Here is a 17,687-nt window from a genome sequence, read left to right as displayed (position 1 = left end):
TGGAATTCCAGGTGCGCATTCTACTTATGTTTACATTTGTCCTCTGTCAACGTCAGCACTTGGATGTGTTCCATTAACCTGAGTACCTGCACTGGGAGCATCAATGTCAATGTTGTGTTATGTAATTAATAACATTGTTTTTATTGTGAACGGTAAACTGTGATACATTTTTGAATAGGTCTTTTGGATAGGAAATGAATTACTGAATAAAAAATACAGGGTGCCATTTAAAAAAGTCATACTGCTGTACATATCTTTGTAAAAAACAAAGCTACAACGAAGGCAATCATGCTGATTGATGTCTCACTGATGGCTAAATAATGTTTGCTTGAAACATTTTGTATTTTGGATCTGGACAAACAGTTATTTAGGGTAGTCAAGATAAATGGTGCACCCTGTATTCCAGCAAAAGTTTGGGTCCATGTTAGCTTCGGCAGTCATACAAGTAACATGTTGTGCCATTGACCAATCAGTGTCAGCAGTGCTTACATGTAGGCTACACTGCGTAATTACAGCTCATATTAAAGACCTGGAATATGTGTTATAACAAATTCTGATGACTTTTCACGCTTTAGTGGAACTCATTATCCACTTAATTGAATTTAAGAACAGAGTCTGGCCCTGGGAGTGATCTCCACTAACCTGTCTGATGAACTCAGAATAAGAAGGGGACAGCAGTGTCATGCTGTACGACCAAAATGCAGAGGTTTTCCTAACCCTGGATGAAACAGATGTTTTATGTTAATGTGATGAGGTGCAAGATCTGGGCCACCTGCTGCGGTGTTGCTTGCTGGATGAACCTTGAACACTACAAAGTCTTTCTAAATACAATAATGAGGCTAATTCAACAAAAATTTCCCAGAAAACTTGTTCAAATGAACAATTAAAGAAATAAAGTCAGAAACTCTAGCCTTGATTTTTTCTTGCTGTCCTTAATGATTTTTCTTCTTTTGATCTCACAATACAAAATGTAGCAGGTTTCCTGTGATTGGACCACACACGAAACTGCTATTAATTTAGAGTTGTAACTATCATTCCACAAAGGAACACAGCCTCCTGAGTTTGCCAAAAGACACTGGTATTGATGTTCTGTGGCCTGATCCACACATTCCACCCTATCCTGTGAACTGTCACAGTGTTTGGACACAGCTAACTAGTCATACAGAGTGCAGTTGGCTCTCCTACACGTACATTCAGAGGCTTTCTTTCAATGTTTGCTGGATCTTACAAGTTAACCCATAATGGTACAGATGTCACTTGAATGAACATCAGTATCCACTTTCGACTGACATGCATCTGTGAGAGATGAAAAGCATAATGACAGGACAATAGCAGAAAATAACCCAAAGAAGTAGTGACAGGGGCATAAGTTCAGTACTGAGGAGGCATACATTCTTGAAGAATCACACTGATTCTTTGGCTGATACTGGTGGATAAGGTTGAAAAACGAAGATCAGGGCTCAACATCCCCCTAACATCAAGAGAGATGATGCACAAGCTCAGAATGTTTCAAGGATGGAGAAGGAAATCGGACGTGCCATTTCAAAGAAGACATCTTGGTATTTTCCAGGAGTGATTTAGCGAAATCACGGAAAAGCTAAAACTGGATGGTCAGATACACAGTCCTATGTCCATGGAGAAGGAGTACCACACCATAATTTTTGGATTGAGGCCCACCCAAAGAAAGAATCATAGGCGAGTTAATCAATGACAGTCTTCAAAGTCTGGCTGTCTACAGACTCACTTAGTGAAAAGTATAGCAAACATAGTGTAGCCATCCTTTGGAGAGATACTGTAGCTACAGCTGCTTGCTTCAAACGAGTGACACAACGCACAGGCAAGCTACCATTCAGTCTCGGTTTATGTGTTGATTTAATACATTCCCCGAGACAAAACTGGAATCCTTTGGATACTAGTGGTACACAGAAACTGTTGAATACTCAAATGTAAAGGAGCACAGCAGTCAATCGCAGAATCAGCAATTTATTCCAGATCCAGTTTTCAACAATAACATAATCACCATTGTGAGTTACCAGAAGAGTCAAAAGGCATAATGACATTGGAGCATAAACATTTGACAAGCGGCACCAGCATTTACATGGCAGAAGCTACTCAAACGACAAGTACTGGTTTCAAGGTCTGGAAACCTGACAAATAGGAGGAACTGATAGAGTATGACATGGTAGTCGGACAGTACAGCATGGTACACAAGGCTGTAATGCTGAATTTTTAATGAGGACACAGGTGGTGTAATTTTGAGTGTCATATTTTCCAAATCGCTAGTGGTACTTGGTAAAGTAGTTATGTTGCCTGACAAACTGTCATCATTTGGATCAGATACTATTAATTATCATATGGCAATTACACATCACTTTAGAAATACAAATAAAATATATACATAATGTGAATCAGTGTACTACCATTACACAATTCTTTAAATGATTCCAGTGTAACTGTCACATTCTCAAAAAGCTTCCTTAACACATAAGTAGGACAGTTATACTGTTTATGACAATAAACACATTCAGGAAAACAATAAATATTCTCTGTTGTTATCTAAAACTACTTGTGATGTTTCAACAGGAAGTCTCAATACACTGGTGGTCTTAGGTTTGTGGGTATTGGTGTCTGCTGGTGCTGACCAAATCTACTAGAACCTGTATGTTTAAATTTGCAAAGCTCATTTGTATACCACAAGAAACTGAGAAAGCCTGTGTCAATGCAAGTAGTGCCCATTATACCTGAGAAAGCACTGTTCAACTGAAGTGTGACAAGTGCCCTAGACGATGCCCGCCAATAGCTGTTTTACCACAACAGTCATCTATCATTTCTACATATACATCTATGTCTACTTGGATACACTGCAATGCTCGGCAGAGGGTTCATTGAACCACCTTCACAATAATTCTGTATTATTCCAATCTCGAATCAAATGTGGAAAAAACTAACACCTATATCTTTACAAGTGAGCTCTCATTTCCCCTATTTTATTATGAAGAACGTTTCTCCCTATTTAGGTCAGTGTCAACTAATTATTTTCTCATTTGTAGGGGAAAGTTGCCAACCAAATTTCATGAGAAGATTCCACTGCAAAGAAAAACACCTTTGTTTTAATGTTTTCCACCCCAAATCCTCTATCATGTCTGTGACACTGTCTTCCCTATTTCTCGATAATACAAAATATGCTGCTCTTCTTTGAACTTTCTCGATGTACTCCATTAATCCTATCTTGTAAGGATCCCACACTGCGCAGCAGTACTCCAAAAGAGGACAGACAAGTGTAATGCAAGCTGTCTCTTTAGTTTACCTGATGCATCTTCCAAATGATCTGCCAATAAAATACAGTCTCTGGTTTGCCTTTCCCACAACATTTTCTGTGTGTTCCTTCCAATTTAAGTTGTTCATAATTGTAATTCTTAGTTATTTAATTGAATTTATGGCCTGTAATTTGACTGATTTATCGTGTGACCAAAGTTCAACGTATTCCTTTTAGCACTCATGTGGATGACCTCACACCTTTCATTATTTAGGTGCAAGTGCCAATTTTTAAACCAATTTGCAATTTTTTATTTTTATTTTCTGATGACTTTACTAGACAATAAAGACAGCATGACCTGCAAACAATTTAAGGCGGCTACTCAGATTGTCTCCTAACCATTTATATAGATAAGGAACAGCAGAGGGCCTGTAACATTACCTTGGGGTACGTCAGAATCCACTTCTGCTTTACTTGCTGGCTTTCTGTCAGTTACTTTGAACTGTGACCTCTCTGCCAGGAAATCATGATGCAAGTCACTTAACTGAGATTATATTCCAGAAGCGCACAATTTGACTACAAGCTGCTTGTGAGGTACACTGTCAAAAGCTTTCTGGAAATCTAGAAATCGGGAATCAATTTGAAATCCCTTGAAGAATTCATAATGTGTGTTCCAAAATCTTGCTACATATCAAGCCATGAAACTTCTACCCATGTACCTGTTGAATTGTAAGCAAAGCACTAAATTGTCATACAAAGTAGATAATAAAATCACGAACTCCCAGTCCACCAGTGAACCTGTATTACAAGGTGTACCACAGGGCTCAACCCTTAGACCCTTTCTCTTCCTTAAATATATTAACGACATTGCACAACTCGCAAACTCCCATATTGTAAGCTATGCAGATGACACGTCAATCTTATTCCATGGGAGCGAATCTAAAGAGCTAGAATCTCTTGCTACTAGTGGTGTAACAGAAGAAACAAAATACTTCAATGATCAGGGACTCAAGGTGAATGTCACCAAATCTCAACTACTGACATTGAAAACAGGCAGTTCTCACCACAACAATATGAATAGTGTGTGTAATATCTCTGCAACAGAAAATGGTAACTGTAAATTCCTGGGTGTATATGTTGATGAAAATTTGGGTTGGACATACCACATTAATTTCGTATGCGGAAAAGTCAGTAGTGCCATATATCTCCTCAGCCAGCTCGCAAAGATAGTTCCTAGCCAAGCACTGAAATTAGTATATTATGGAACACTTTAGCCCTTTCTCAATTACGGAATTGAACTATGGGGCTGTCAGCTGATGTACATTTAAAAAGAATACTACTACCACAGAAAAGAGCAATAAGACTTATACATGGGATGGGACACAGAGATTCATGTCGTGAAGTGTTTGTGCAGCACGAATATCTGACAATATATTCTCTGTACATCTTCAAAATAGTTGTATTTTTTATAAGTCAACCAACAGAAGCTATCAAGGGCAGTGATGTACACGATCACAACACTAGAACAAAGTGTAACTATTTCGATAACAGAACAACGTTAAAAATGACTGATAGAAGTCCATATATTAGTGGTCTGATTTGGTATAACAAGCTACCAAACTCTCTAAGAACATACACGGCAAACGTTTTTAAAACAAAATTAAAATCTATTCTAATAGAAAAATGTTTATATTCTTTCAATGAATTTTAAGATAGTGATTGTAACATGAGGCATTAGCATATATGTTGTAATGCAATAAATGTAAGAAATAGACATAAGAAGCAACAGCTACATAATATAGTGTATTTTATAAGTACAAATATAGCCACAGTATTAAGTCTGACGTTTGCAAAAGCCATTATTACAATGGCTCCACGCAAAGAAAATGTAAATAAATAAATACATAAATGTGGGCCTGTAACTTAGTGGATTACCCCTACTGCCTTTTGGTGAATATTGGCATAACTTGTACAACTTTCCAGTCTTTGGGTACAGATCTTTCACCAAGTGAACAGTTGTATACGATCATTAAGTACAGAGCTATTGCATCAGCATACTCTGAAAGGAACCTAATCGGTATACCATCTGGATTGGAAGACTAGCTTTTACTACGTGATCCACGTTGCTTCATTATTCCGAGGATGTCTACTTCATCTTCTTTGGTGAAGGAATTTTGGAAGGCTGTAGCCCTACCTTGGCAGCATGTCATCGATAGTATCTCCATTGCTATCATGCAGAGAAAGCACTGACTGTGTCTTGCCACTAGCATATTTTAAATACGACTGAAATATCTCTGGTTTTTCTGGCAGGTTTCAAGACAAAGTTTTGTTGTGGAAACTATTGTAAGCATCTTGCACTCAAGTCCGTACTAATTTTGAGCTTCTGTAAAAGATCACCAGTCTTGGAGATTTTGCATTCGTTTAAATAGGGTGTGCTTTTTTCATTGTTTATGCAACAGTGTTCTGTCTTGTTTTGTGTAGCAAGGGGGATCAGCTCTGTCATTTGTCGATTTATTTGGTAAAAATCTCTCAATTGCTGTAGATACTATTTCTTTGAATTCAAGCCCCATCTGGTCTACATTTACATTGTTAATTTGGAACGAGTGGAGATTGTGTCTCAGGAAGGCATCAAGTGAGTTTCTATCTGCTTTTTTGAATAGGTATATTTTTTGTTTATTTTTGGAAAATTTTGGAGTTACAGTATTCAATTTCATTATGACATCCCTGTGTTCACTAATCTCTGTATCCATTTTAGGTTTACTATTCGAGTGGGAACTTGAACTAATTGCTCTAAATAATTTTCAGAGAATGCATTCTGCACAATGTTTTATGCTTATCTCCGGATTTAAACATGCATTTTCACCAACATATCAAGGTTAAATTGAAGTCGCCACCAACTATAACTGTATGAGTCAGGTATGTGTTTGAAATTAGAATGAGGTTTTCTTTGAACTTTTCAGCAATTGTATCATCTGCCTTGATATTCATGAATATGTATCACTCTCATGATACAGGCAGTTACGCCAGTGTCCCCATATTCTGTGACATGCAATTTCCATTGTTGCATAGCACAATGGTCACTCAAGCATGCTTGAGGTTGTTTGCTTGCTATGCTGTACTGTACTGATATTTATGAATGAATCATCTACTTTGTTATTACAAAATGTTTTATTATAACATAAAATAACCTATAAGTGATTTTATATTTACCTGATTTCTTTTTTCTTTCATCCCAAAATCTGGTAAACAGTTTTATCTTGTCACATAATCAAAGCAATATACACGCCAGCCAAAATAAGAGAATTCAATCCTCCAACTACAAGTTACCCCTTATAACCATTTTCCCAGAGGTGCTAGTCTTACACTGTCATGAGGCCTTTGCAGAGATTAAAGGAAATAGGCAGAATTTAGTGACAAGCTGAAGATTTGAGTTAGCCTGTGAGGTGTTTTCAAATAGCATAGTTGGCACTGAATCACACACAAAACAAAAATCTTCAGGTAGAAATCACAGATCAGGATACAGTTAATAATAGTACCATTCTCATTATTCTCTTCATTGCCAAAAGAAAAGTCTGTGGCTACGCTGAATGCGCAAAGAAAACTGTGTGTGTGTGTGTGTGTGTGTGTGTGTGTGTGTGTGTGTGTGTGTGTGTGTGTTTCGGGGGGGGGGGGGGGGGGGGGCGCTTGAGCGGGAGAGACTCAGCAAAATGATGTAATTAGCGAAGGCTATTATTTAAAATGTGTGGAAGCAGATTGGTCTCAAGTATGGCATGATTTCGTTCAGTGTACAATCACAAATGTTGCTTCCACAATGTTAAATTCTTATTTGAGGTACATTATAATCATCGATATGTGGTTTATACTGTTTCAACTGTTAAGTCTGCCACAATTTAAACATTTTTTTACACAATTTTATACTTACTGTGATTGCTTCAAAACCCAAAGCTGTGTGTCTATCTGACAAACTGTCAGAATTCTCTCTGCAATCTGGAACAGCATTCTGTGTAAGCCAAATAGCTGCATCATCTATATCACCATGGCAAAATTCCAGGGCACGAAGACAGTCCTCGGCTTTGAATCCAATATTCACTAGTTTGTTTACTTGATCTGCCAGCATAAAATGTGTAACAATCAGTGAAGACATACTAAAGATGGATAAAAGACACTTTGTAATGAACACTGCTGATCCAACATCCAATACTATTTTTTTTTCTGAACCATCACTACTCTGCACTGAAGGCCTACATGAAACAAAGGTCTTTGTCACATTTCTAAATTGCAATTAAAACTGTGTGGAATGAGACCATGCTTACATATATGGTGCCAGTAGTACATCAGTGCACCTACTTTTTACACAGCAGTTTGAGATATACTCCAAAAAACATACAAGAAAGTGTGTGGAAGTAGTGAATGCTGATGTAAAAAAGTTCCATTTAATCATTTATTGTGTAGTGTTTTTTGTGCAAATACTGTGTTAAATATTATCCTGTTTCTTTTATACATGTAAAAAATAAAAATGTTACATACATCTTATGTTTGCAGGCTGGTTGCTCTTGGTGCTGTGAGAGTCTTGAGCCTTGGCCCATGGGGTCTGTTTTGGTAAGCTATTTAGGATTTGAAGGAACATGCGCATATCATGATATGACAATCTTATAGTTAGATCCTTTGATATTATCTGAAAAATAAACATATACTATGTCAGACTGCAGCTATCCAAAGAAATAAATGTTTTATGGTTTTTTTGTGTTACCCTTACCTCCAGCACACTGTCATTTGATGCATGGCGAGCTATTTCTATGCTGATGTGAACAGGATCTATTATTGACAATGCTGTGTCATCTTCCATGTCCAATACACAGCTAAAAAGTTCGCAATTATTTAGTTCACAAGAGAGAGGTTTCTCCTCTATTTGTGGGCGATAAACAACAACAGAGTTACTCTGCAAGACATAAAAAGTGTTTATAAATTGTGATAGTGCAAGATATTTTACAATGACAACAAAATGTCTTAGCTAATACAAAGTACATTGAAATGACTAATGTAAAAGAGGAAAGAAATAAAATTTAATGCAATTAAGCCAATCAAAACTAGCTGTTGCAATAAAAATAAGTGATATTTAAGAAATGGATATCACCAAAAAGAAGTAAATAGTATAGTGTACACAATTCAAATGGTTCAAATGGCTCTGAGCACTATGGGACTTAACATCTGTGGTCATCAGTCCCCTAGAACTATTTAAACCTAACTAACCTAAGGACATCACACACATCCATGCCCGAGGCAGGATTAGAACCTGCGACCGTAGCAGTCACGCGGTTCCGGACTAAGTGCCTAGAACTGCTAGACCACCGCGCCTGGCTGTACACAATTATCTCCACTTTGTCAACATTACATTGTGCCCTGACCTATAAGGCAGGTTTTCAACAGTGGCAGTTTCTTCAATTTGAAATTATTACTTGTTTTCATTTTTTCTCATTTCACATTCTTGCAAGCAGGACAGGTGTCACAGTCATTACCAGCGACACTATGCCTCCACTATAATTGAATGCTGCAGATTTTCCACCTATAGCTCATTTTAGGTAATTTCATCATTGACATTCTAGTTTCAATATTTAATAACTGGTCAAATTAATATGTACTTAGCAATTAATCCAAAAGTATAACATGCCAAACACAGCGTTCAGTACTGTAACTTACTTTCAGTATAACAGCACTGGAGTCCCATTGAGCTGCATTTTCCACTAGCACTATTTCACAGTTTGTTATATTCATCTTTAGTTCAAATGCTGGAACTGTGTTACTGCCTGGTAGAGCTCCAGCTGTGCTATTTGCTCCTGATTTCTGTATTGTTTCATTTTCTAGATTTTCATGGAATGATATGAAAAGTTCTATGAGAAAGTATTTCAGCTGTTTATAATGAACAAAATAGAGTCCGACATATTTCACAACATGCAATAGTAATAAATAAAAACATACCTCCCCTGGGTACGTCTGCATTCTCAATTATGAAATTCCTAACAGCTTCCCACCAGTCTAGAATTGCCATGAGGCGCATGTCCTTCAGCAGAATTGTGAACATCGCACTATCCTGTCTCCTCCTAAAAACAACAACATATTTTTCCAAGAGTACAAAGTAAATCTGAGAGGGGGAGGGAGTCCTATTAAGTGATTTCCTACTGTATTAGTTCTCTGAAATGCTGGCATTTGTTGAGAGTTAATTTTTTTTTTTTTTTATTCATATGTTGTCATTATACAGGGTGAGTAAAAAGAACTTCACAACTTTGGAATAATATAGAAATTTATTGCAATAACTTACACAATCGGTAGATGTGTCAATTTGTAGCAAGTAACCTCAAGTTTTACATAAAAGTGTCAAGTGTCATATTGGTTCAATGTGACTACCATTTGTGATGCGGCAAATATCCCAATGGTAATCAATTTATTTCCACACTCGTTGCAGATAATCAGGTATAACTTGTGCAATGGCAGCGTAGATTCGATTTTTCCAGTCAGCTATATTGTCTGTTAAGACAGGAACAAACAAATAGTCTTTACTGAAACCCCAGAGAAAGAAATCCAGTGGTGTCTAGTCTTGGGAGTGAGGTGACCATGCGACAGGCCCTCCATAGCCAATCCCCTGACCTGGGAAGCAATTATCGGGAAAACATCAAATTTCCATGAGAAATTAAGGTAGTGCATGAACTTGCTAGCAGTAAACCTCCCCTTCGTGGTCATCTTCATCGACCTGTGAAATTACAAAGTTTCCAAGCACATCCTATTACGCAATACCAGTGACAGTTTTCTCCATGAAGAAGAAAGGACTGTACACTTTCAATTTGCTAAGGGCACAAAACACATTAATTTTGGCGCTGTTATGAATGTGTTAAAGGATTGCATGTGGCTTTTCACCATCCCATATTCTGTAGTTGTGGGTGTGCACCATGCCACTGATATGAAATGTTGACTCATAGCTGAAGATTACTGTGTTCTGGAACATGTGGTTGTCCTCTATCCGATGTAACATTTCTGCACAGAACTCCTCATAAGTAACCTTATCTGCATAACTAATGTGCTGTGTCATTATGAATCTGTATGGTTTCAAGTGTAAACATCCAGGTAGTACTCGCTGAACATTCTTTTGAGGAACGCCAATCTCGTGACATGCACTTAACGTTGATTTTTGTGGACTACAGGAAAAGCTCTCCCTAACCTGTTAGGCATAATCATCACCACACATGCATGCTGGGGATTTATCATGTTGAAGTGAACAACCCGTCTCAATAAAGTCCTTGTGCCATGAGCAAATTGTAGGCCTGCTTGCATCTTCTTTAGCATATTAGGTGCGAAATTTACACCTAACAGTTGTTGCACTGTTTGTTTCATGAAACCAAAACACACAGCAAGCACACTCTGCACCAGTGAAAGTAGCTATTGTAACTGTGTACTGTGTTGGTGCTCCTGGTGGCAGAATGGTGTACTGATGCACTGCATGAATCAAACTTGATGTTGTTTGCTATAATATATCACATGCAACAATTCTGTAAGTTATCTGAGTAAATTTCTACGTCATTCCAAGGTTGTAAAGTCCTTTTTGACTCATCCTGTATATTTTGATTAATGTATATACTGTATTTACCCAAGTATAGGACAACTCTGAACATAAGACAACCCCTTTGCTGTGAGTGAATCAAGCAGCAACATAATTTATGATCTTGGTTGTCACAAATATTAGGCATTTTTTCCAGATATGTTGCAATTTCTGAGATAGATCCTAATAGTAAGGGAGAGTTTTGTACCTTAGAACATTCTCCAGACATTCACTTCTACACTCCGTTCATCATAAGAATAAGCCTAACGTAAACAAGTACAAACGCAATGGCTGGTCAGAAGCCATAACACATGCACACTGGTGTTGTTCACTCTTGGAAGTAGGTCCTACTTCTGTATTAGATATATTATTGCTAAGCTACATTAAAAGAAACTAAGATATTCAAATGTATAACAGCCATCAATGTTTTTCTTAATCAAATTTTAGCTATGTAGTTTTTATTTAAAAAATCATGTACAGTCACATCCTCTGCACTATTGTCCTCTGTTGATGCACAGTATAAATAAAATGACTGAGGATGCTTCCTGTTCTGTAGTGAAACACGGTTAAAAAGTGCCATGAAATAGGTTGATCTTAATAATTTTCATAAATTTAGAGAGATAGTCAGCTTTGAAGTTTTCCATTGAACATATTAAATTCTGTTGAGACACAAATACCAACAGGACATACAGCAGAATCAGTAGCAGAATTCACTGAAAATCTATTACAGTTCACGGTCCGCTGGTTCAAATTTCATCTATGTCATTGATTTTTCTCATTCAATTATAAATAAATACCTACATCTCGTAATTGTAAAATTCATATTCTTTTGTGAATAATGCATGCCTCCTTGTTTCTAATTACATATTCCACATGAAATTCCTGTTTTCATTTCAAATATAAATTCTTAATCATTGATATTTTATGAAAGACTGTTGATAAAAGTTGCTTAAGTTAAGGAAACATAACAATTTAATTTTTAAGGCAAAAATGAAAAACCAGATATTCTTTATTTGGACTATGTCCATCATTTTATATCACATATGCAGATAAGTGTTGTAGAAACATGAAGAAACATGAAAAATAATCATTTTCACAGTATCGAGCACACCATACAAATGCCGTATTTTTACTTTTGCCACTGTACCAGTGAAACATGGACAATAACCAGTTTGGACAAGAAGAGAATAGAAGCTTTCGAAATGTGGTGCTACAGAAGAATGCTGAAGATAAGGTGGGTAGATCACGTAACTAATGAGGAGGTATTGAATAGGATTGGGGAGAAGAGAAGTTTGTGGCACAACTTGACTAGAAGAAGGGATCGTTTGGTAGGACATGTTTTGAGCCATCAAGGAATCACAAATTTAGCATTGGAGGGCAGCGTGGAGGGTAAAAATCGTAGAGGGAGATCAAGAGATCATTACACTAAGCAGATTCAGAAGGATGTAGGTTGCAGTAGGTACTGGGAGATGAAGAAGCTTGCACAGGATAGAGTAGCATGGAGAGCTGCATCAAACCAGTCTCAGGACTGAAGACCACAACAACAACAACAACAACAACAACAACAACAACACTGTACCAGTACAATATGAACCCTTCAGAACTGACCTGGAGCCAAGTTATGGGATTTGGGCCAAGAAGTAACAAGACTGTCAAGCTGCCAGATGTACATAAATTTTTCACATGTCACTGCCGAACGCTGGCGGAATATAGAATGGCTCCTCATAAAAGAAAAGGAGAAAATGCGTTGCCTGGTTGGCTTCATGGATTCTGTTGTTGATAGGCTTGTTACCAACATAGCAGATGACACATCCAGAACTGAAAAGTATTTCTCCGATTCTGATAAGGAACGAGCTAAGAGATTACCAGATGACTGACTGTAATTATCTGCAGTGGCTTCAGTATTCAACAGTATGGTGAAATCCCTGCAGTGTATTTTTGCATCATACACAGCTCACTCAGAAAAATTACCCTATGTTTAAGCTGGAAATTTTCATCATTCTTGTTTGTAATTAGAATATTATGTCACATAAGGATGAGAGCATTTTATGCTTCCCATCTGATCACCTAAGAAGCACACGGTAATGCTGGAGTTTTGCTGAATATTATTTCTTTCTCTTTAAAAATTAAATGGCATGCAAAGCTATACTGTTTCTTTGCTCATCTCTTTTTACATCTGAGCTGCAACTGCTCATGTCTTAACAGGTTAGTTGGACCACTGGCTGGGCAGTGCTGTCCCAAGTTTAATGTGCCAGTAAAGCTGCTGTCCCACATTATCGTTCAGTCTATGTGCATATAACACAGGATAAAACATATCCTTATGATCATACTTGACTGTACTGGTCACAGCTTGGCTTCCGCTCCACATGAAACGAAATCCAATGAGTTTCACGCAAACGCGGAAGAATACATGTGGTAATGTTTACATCAGGTTTATAGAAATTTAATATATTTTCTTATTCCATTTTGAAATGATAGCAATAGCTTTGTGTGTGCTGCAGTCTTTTTCTGAAATTACTAAAACTACTTTAGAAAAGCAAGGTGAAAAACTGTTTCGAGGTACAACATCCTCATATACATGGTACAGTCACATTAAAGTGACCACCACTTACATTAGACATTAAAGTGCAATAACCACTGTGTAAGTGGATGTAAAACTATTTAGGGATATGAAGTGGAATGATTACAAAGGCTCAGTTGTGGGTAAATCAGGTGGTATACTTCGGTTTATTGGTAGAATACTGGGGAGGTGCGATCAGTCTACAAGGTAGATTGCTTACAAGTAACTCTTGTGACCCCATTTAGAATGTTGTTCATGCGTGTGGGACCCATACCTAATAGGACAAGTAGGAGATACTGAACATATTCGGAAAATGCAGCACAAATGGTCACATATTTGCTTGATGCTTGGGAGAGTGTCACAGAGGTACTGAAGGAACTGAACTGGATGAACAGACAAACTATCCCAAGAAAGTCTATTAACAAAGTTTCACAAACAAGCTTTAAATGACGACTCTGGGAATATACTACAATCCCCTACATATTGCTCACACAGGGGCTGTGAGGATAAGATTAGAAGAATTACTACATGCACAGACATAGTCAATCAATCCTTCTTCCCATGCTCCCTACATGAATGAAATGAGAAGAAACACTGATTACTGGTACAGCAAGATGTACCCTCTGCCCTGCTCTTAACGGTGGTTTGCAGAGTGTAGATGTAGATGTAGATGGCAGATTGCAGCACTTGCAGTGGATGGTATATAAAGCTTGTTGGGGGATGTCAAAAACAGTGCAGTCACTGTCATAATGTGGAAATGGAGAAATTTCCCTGAAGTGAAAAAGGACATGATCATTGGCTTTCGGGGCAAGCACAGAAACATTTCCAAAACAGCCACGTTTGTAAACTGTTTGCATGTCTCCATGGCTAAAGTACTCTTTAAGGCAAAATAGAGCTATCTAAAACTGGCACTGAGGCAAATGTGCTGCAGCACAGGTCATAGATGACAGGGGTGACAACGGCTGCAGAGATGTATGAAGCTGAATATAAATGCAGCTGCTGAGCAACTGACTGCCCAGGCAAACCAAGGGGTAACCAACAGTGTCATCTCAACACGTTTTCAGTGGACACTGCTGTGCATGGGCCTCCGCAGCAGGTTCCTGGTTCATGCATGCATGCCGACTGCTGTTTGTCACCGATGAAGACTGGAATTTGCATGGCAATACTGCTACTGAATATCCACTGAATGGTAACACGTGGCCTTTTTAGATGAATCATATTTTATGCTCTATAACACAGAAAGAAAAACACCTTGCAACAACAGTCAGGCTGAAAGAGGGAGAGGTATGGTCTGGAGAACGTCGTTTTATTACATTCCCTGGATGATCTCATAATTCCGGAGGACACAGTCCACAGTCGATCAGCAGAAATATGCATCTGTCCTTGGGTACCACGCCATCTCTAAATCTAGCATTTATCCCTCAGCAGGATGGCACGTATCACCAGGACAATGCAACATGCCACACAGATTGCAATGTACATGTGTGGTTTGAAGAGCACCAGGATGCGTTTACCATACTCCCCTGGCCACCAAATTCCCCAGATTAAAACCCAATAGAGAATCAGAGGAACAATCTGATCAGGCTGTATGCACCATGGATCGTCAACCAAGAAACCTAGTGCAGTTTGTCATGGCTCCGCATCCCTGTTGGAACCTTCCAAAACCTCACTGATGCACTTCCTGCACATGTCGAAGTGGTCCATACTGCAAAAGGTGATTATTCAGGCTTTTGACAGATGGTCACATTAATGTTACTTAACAGTGTACCTTGTAACAAATATTCTATTCAAATTTAGAAATACTGCAACTGAGAAAAATCTTGTCAATGCTGTATTTAAAAGTCTATGTATTACATTGTTATTCTACTACATACCAATAATAGTAGGAGAATTCAAATTAGGAAGTGGTATTATAGAAAGCTTGTAACAAGTTGAAGAATTTTGTAATAGAAATTATTAGCAACAAAAACAAAATTCCATTTTTGGGACATGGAAAACTGTTATGACATTAAGTAAACTCAGTTCTTTTGAAAATATCATGTGTTCGATAACAAAGAGATCTTCCATTTCACGGTACAAGATGGTGCACTATGACAAAGTATGACAAACAGCCACACGTTATGCAACTAGTTTTAAAAATATACATAATGTTAGTCACCGTAAAACACTGTAAATGAATAATTAGTAATAACCACAAAATAGCTTTAACATATAGTACAGCACTCATGTATGTAAAGCTCACAATACTTACAAACACTGCATAAAACACAACTCATGTCTCACAACAACAAAAAATAATAGAAAATACTGGAAACTTCTTATGGCAGTCTCTAGTTAGTGTTCCCTCATTTTATTTCTAAAATATGTCATTAGATCGAAGAACCGATCAGGAATCATTGTGTTTCCATAGGTACACTATCCTCCAGGTATAACTATCTCCCCTATAACTGAAATTGCTATGAGGGAAAAGACCAGCAATGAAATTTATAATCTTGGTTGTCACAAATGCTTGGTAGCTTCTGAACGTGTCACGATTTCTGAGGTTGTGTTCAGGATGGAACCTAATACCAGATCTGAAACTGTTGTTAGTTAAAAGAGGGGCAATGAAATTTATTGGAAAAAGCTGGTGACAGTGTTCCCTCCCCAATCCTTCCAAATTCTGCAAAATACGAGGGTGGTGGGAAAAGTTCTCAGAACAGAATAAAAAAAAGTACTGATATCACTGAAACATTTTTAATTTTCTAATGTAGTCTCCTTGTAAATTAATGCACTTGGTCCAACGATGTTCCAGTGCCTTGATCCTATCTCGAAAATGTGTTTCCTAAAGGGCTGCAAAATAATTGTCAACTCCGGCTATCAATTCTTCGCTTAAAGTGAATCTTCGTCCACCAAGAAAAATTTTCAGTTTTGGGAAGGTATGGAAGTCTGACGGAGCCACATCAGGTGAATAAGGTGGGTGAGGCAACAATTCATACCTTAGTTCATGTAATTTTTCCATGGCGATGGCACATATGTGTGAGCATGCATTGTCTTGATGGAAGATGACTTTTAATCAGCAATCCCCCATGACCATTTTGTACACTTTTGCAATGATTTCTGGAGTAGTGACACATCTTGGCTGACCACTGCATGGATCATTATCTAAGCTCTCCCAACCAAATTTAAATTCATTTGTCCACTAGGCAACAGTTGGATATGAAGGAGCAGAGTCCCACGGTGTATTCTGGAAATCTGCATGAATGTCCTTTGCTTTCATACCTTTCTTTACAAAGTACTTAATCACTGCTCGAATCTCAATTTTTTCCATCTTCGCAAATCACTACGCAGGAACAACAGAGCCATGCCACCACCACAGCTCTCTTCCAAGAGCACTGACGTGGCATGTGTTTACATGCCACAGTCCAATGAATATCACGTGAACAACTCGTTGTGCTAGTGCTGACCTCTTGTGGTGATTCTGAGGACTTTCCAAACCACCCTCATACATTTACATGTGACCTCAACTGCCAAAGCTTCATCTGCAAAGGTAAGATAACCCATCTGTTAATCTATGACACAATGTAGCAACAATGACCTTAGCAGCAACCCATACTGTACGCTCAGATGATAGTCAACAATCTGCAGAGAAGCACTGTGTCAAACACTTTCTGGAAATCTGGGAATGTGGAATCTGCCTGTTGCCCTCCATGCATTGTTCCCTGGATATCATGTGAAAAAAAGGACAAGCTGTGTTTCATATGAATGATGCTTTCCAAATCCGTGCTGATTTGTGGACAGAAGATTTTCTGTCTCAAGGAAATTCATCATATCTGAACATAGGAAATGCTCAAGAATTCTGCAGCAAACAGATGTTAAGGATATTGGTCTGTAATTTTGCTGGTTCGTTCTTTTATCGTTCTTATATACATGAGTCACCAGCTCTTCTTCCCAGTCACTCAGGACTTCGCATGTGTCAAGAGGTTTGCAATAAATCCAAGCTAAGGAAAGACCAAATGTCATAAAGTTTTCTCTATAAAACCAAACTGGGATTCCATCTGGATCTGGCGACTTGTTTGTTTTCAACTCCTTCAGTTGCTTCTCTATGTCAGTGAAGCCTATTACTGTGTCAGGTATGACTATTCTATGTTCTTCATATGGAAGTCTGTGTGACAGTCAAATGATGGCATGTCTGTACAGTCCTCCTACACCAATGGTAAAATTTAAAATTACAGCTTTCTTTTTGCTGCCTTCTAGATCTCAACCAGACTCTTTTAAACATTGTTCAATTGGTCACTTATCATTAA

At 38.0% G+C, this 17,687-nt stretch overlaps 1 protein-coding gene across 1 annotated transcript in view; it reads right to left on the bottom strand.

Moving 5' to 3' along the window:
- Nucleotides 1–17,687, bottom strand: part of LOC124787832 (vacuolar protein sorting-associated protein 13D) — a 557,316-nt gene that overhangs the window by 229,322 nt on the left and 310,307 nt on the right. Inside the window, exons 35-39 of the mRNA XM_047254770.1 lie at nucleotides 9,233–9,354; nucleotides 8,954–9,114; nucleotides 8,013–8,195; nucleotides 7,784–7,931; nucleotides 7,179–7,363 (exon numbers count right to left, since the gene is read on the bottom strand). Coding sequence (XP_047110726.1) covers nucleotides 7,179–7,363; nucleotides 7,784–7,931; nucleotides 8,013–8,195; nucleotides 8,954–9,114; nucleotides 9,233–9,354 — 799 coding nt within the window. The remainder of the gene's footprint in view (nucleotides 1–7,178; nucleotides 7,364–7,783; nucleotides 7,932–8,012; nucleotides 8,196–8,953; nucleotides 9,115–9,232; nucleotides 9,355–17,687) is intronic.

This window comes from Schistocerca piceifrons, chromosome 3, assembly GCF_021461385.2.
Source record: "Schistocerca piceifrons isolate TAMUIC-IGC-003096 chromosome 3, iqSchPice1.1, whole genome shotgun sequence".
Lineage (NCBI taxonomy): Eukaryota > Metazoa > Arthropoda > Insecta > Orthoptera > Acrididae > Schistocerca > Schistocerca piceifrons.
This window is presented reverse-complemented; position numbering and strand designations above follow the sequence as displayed.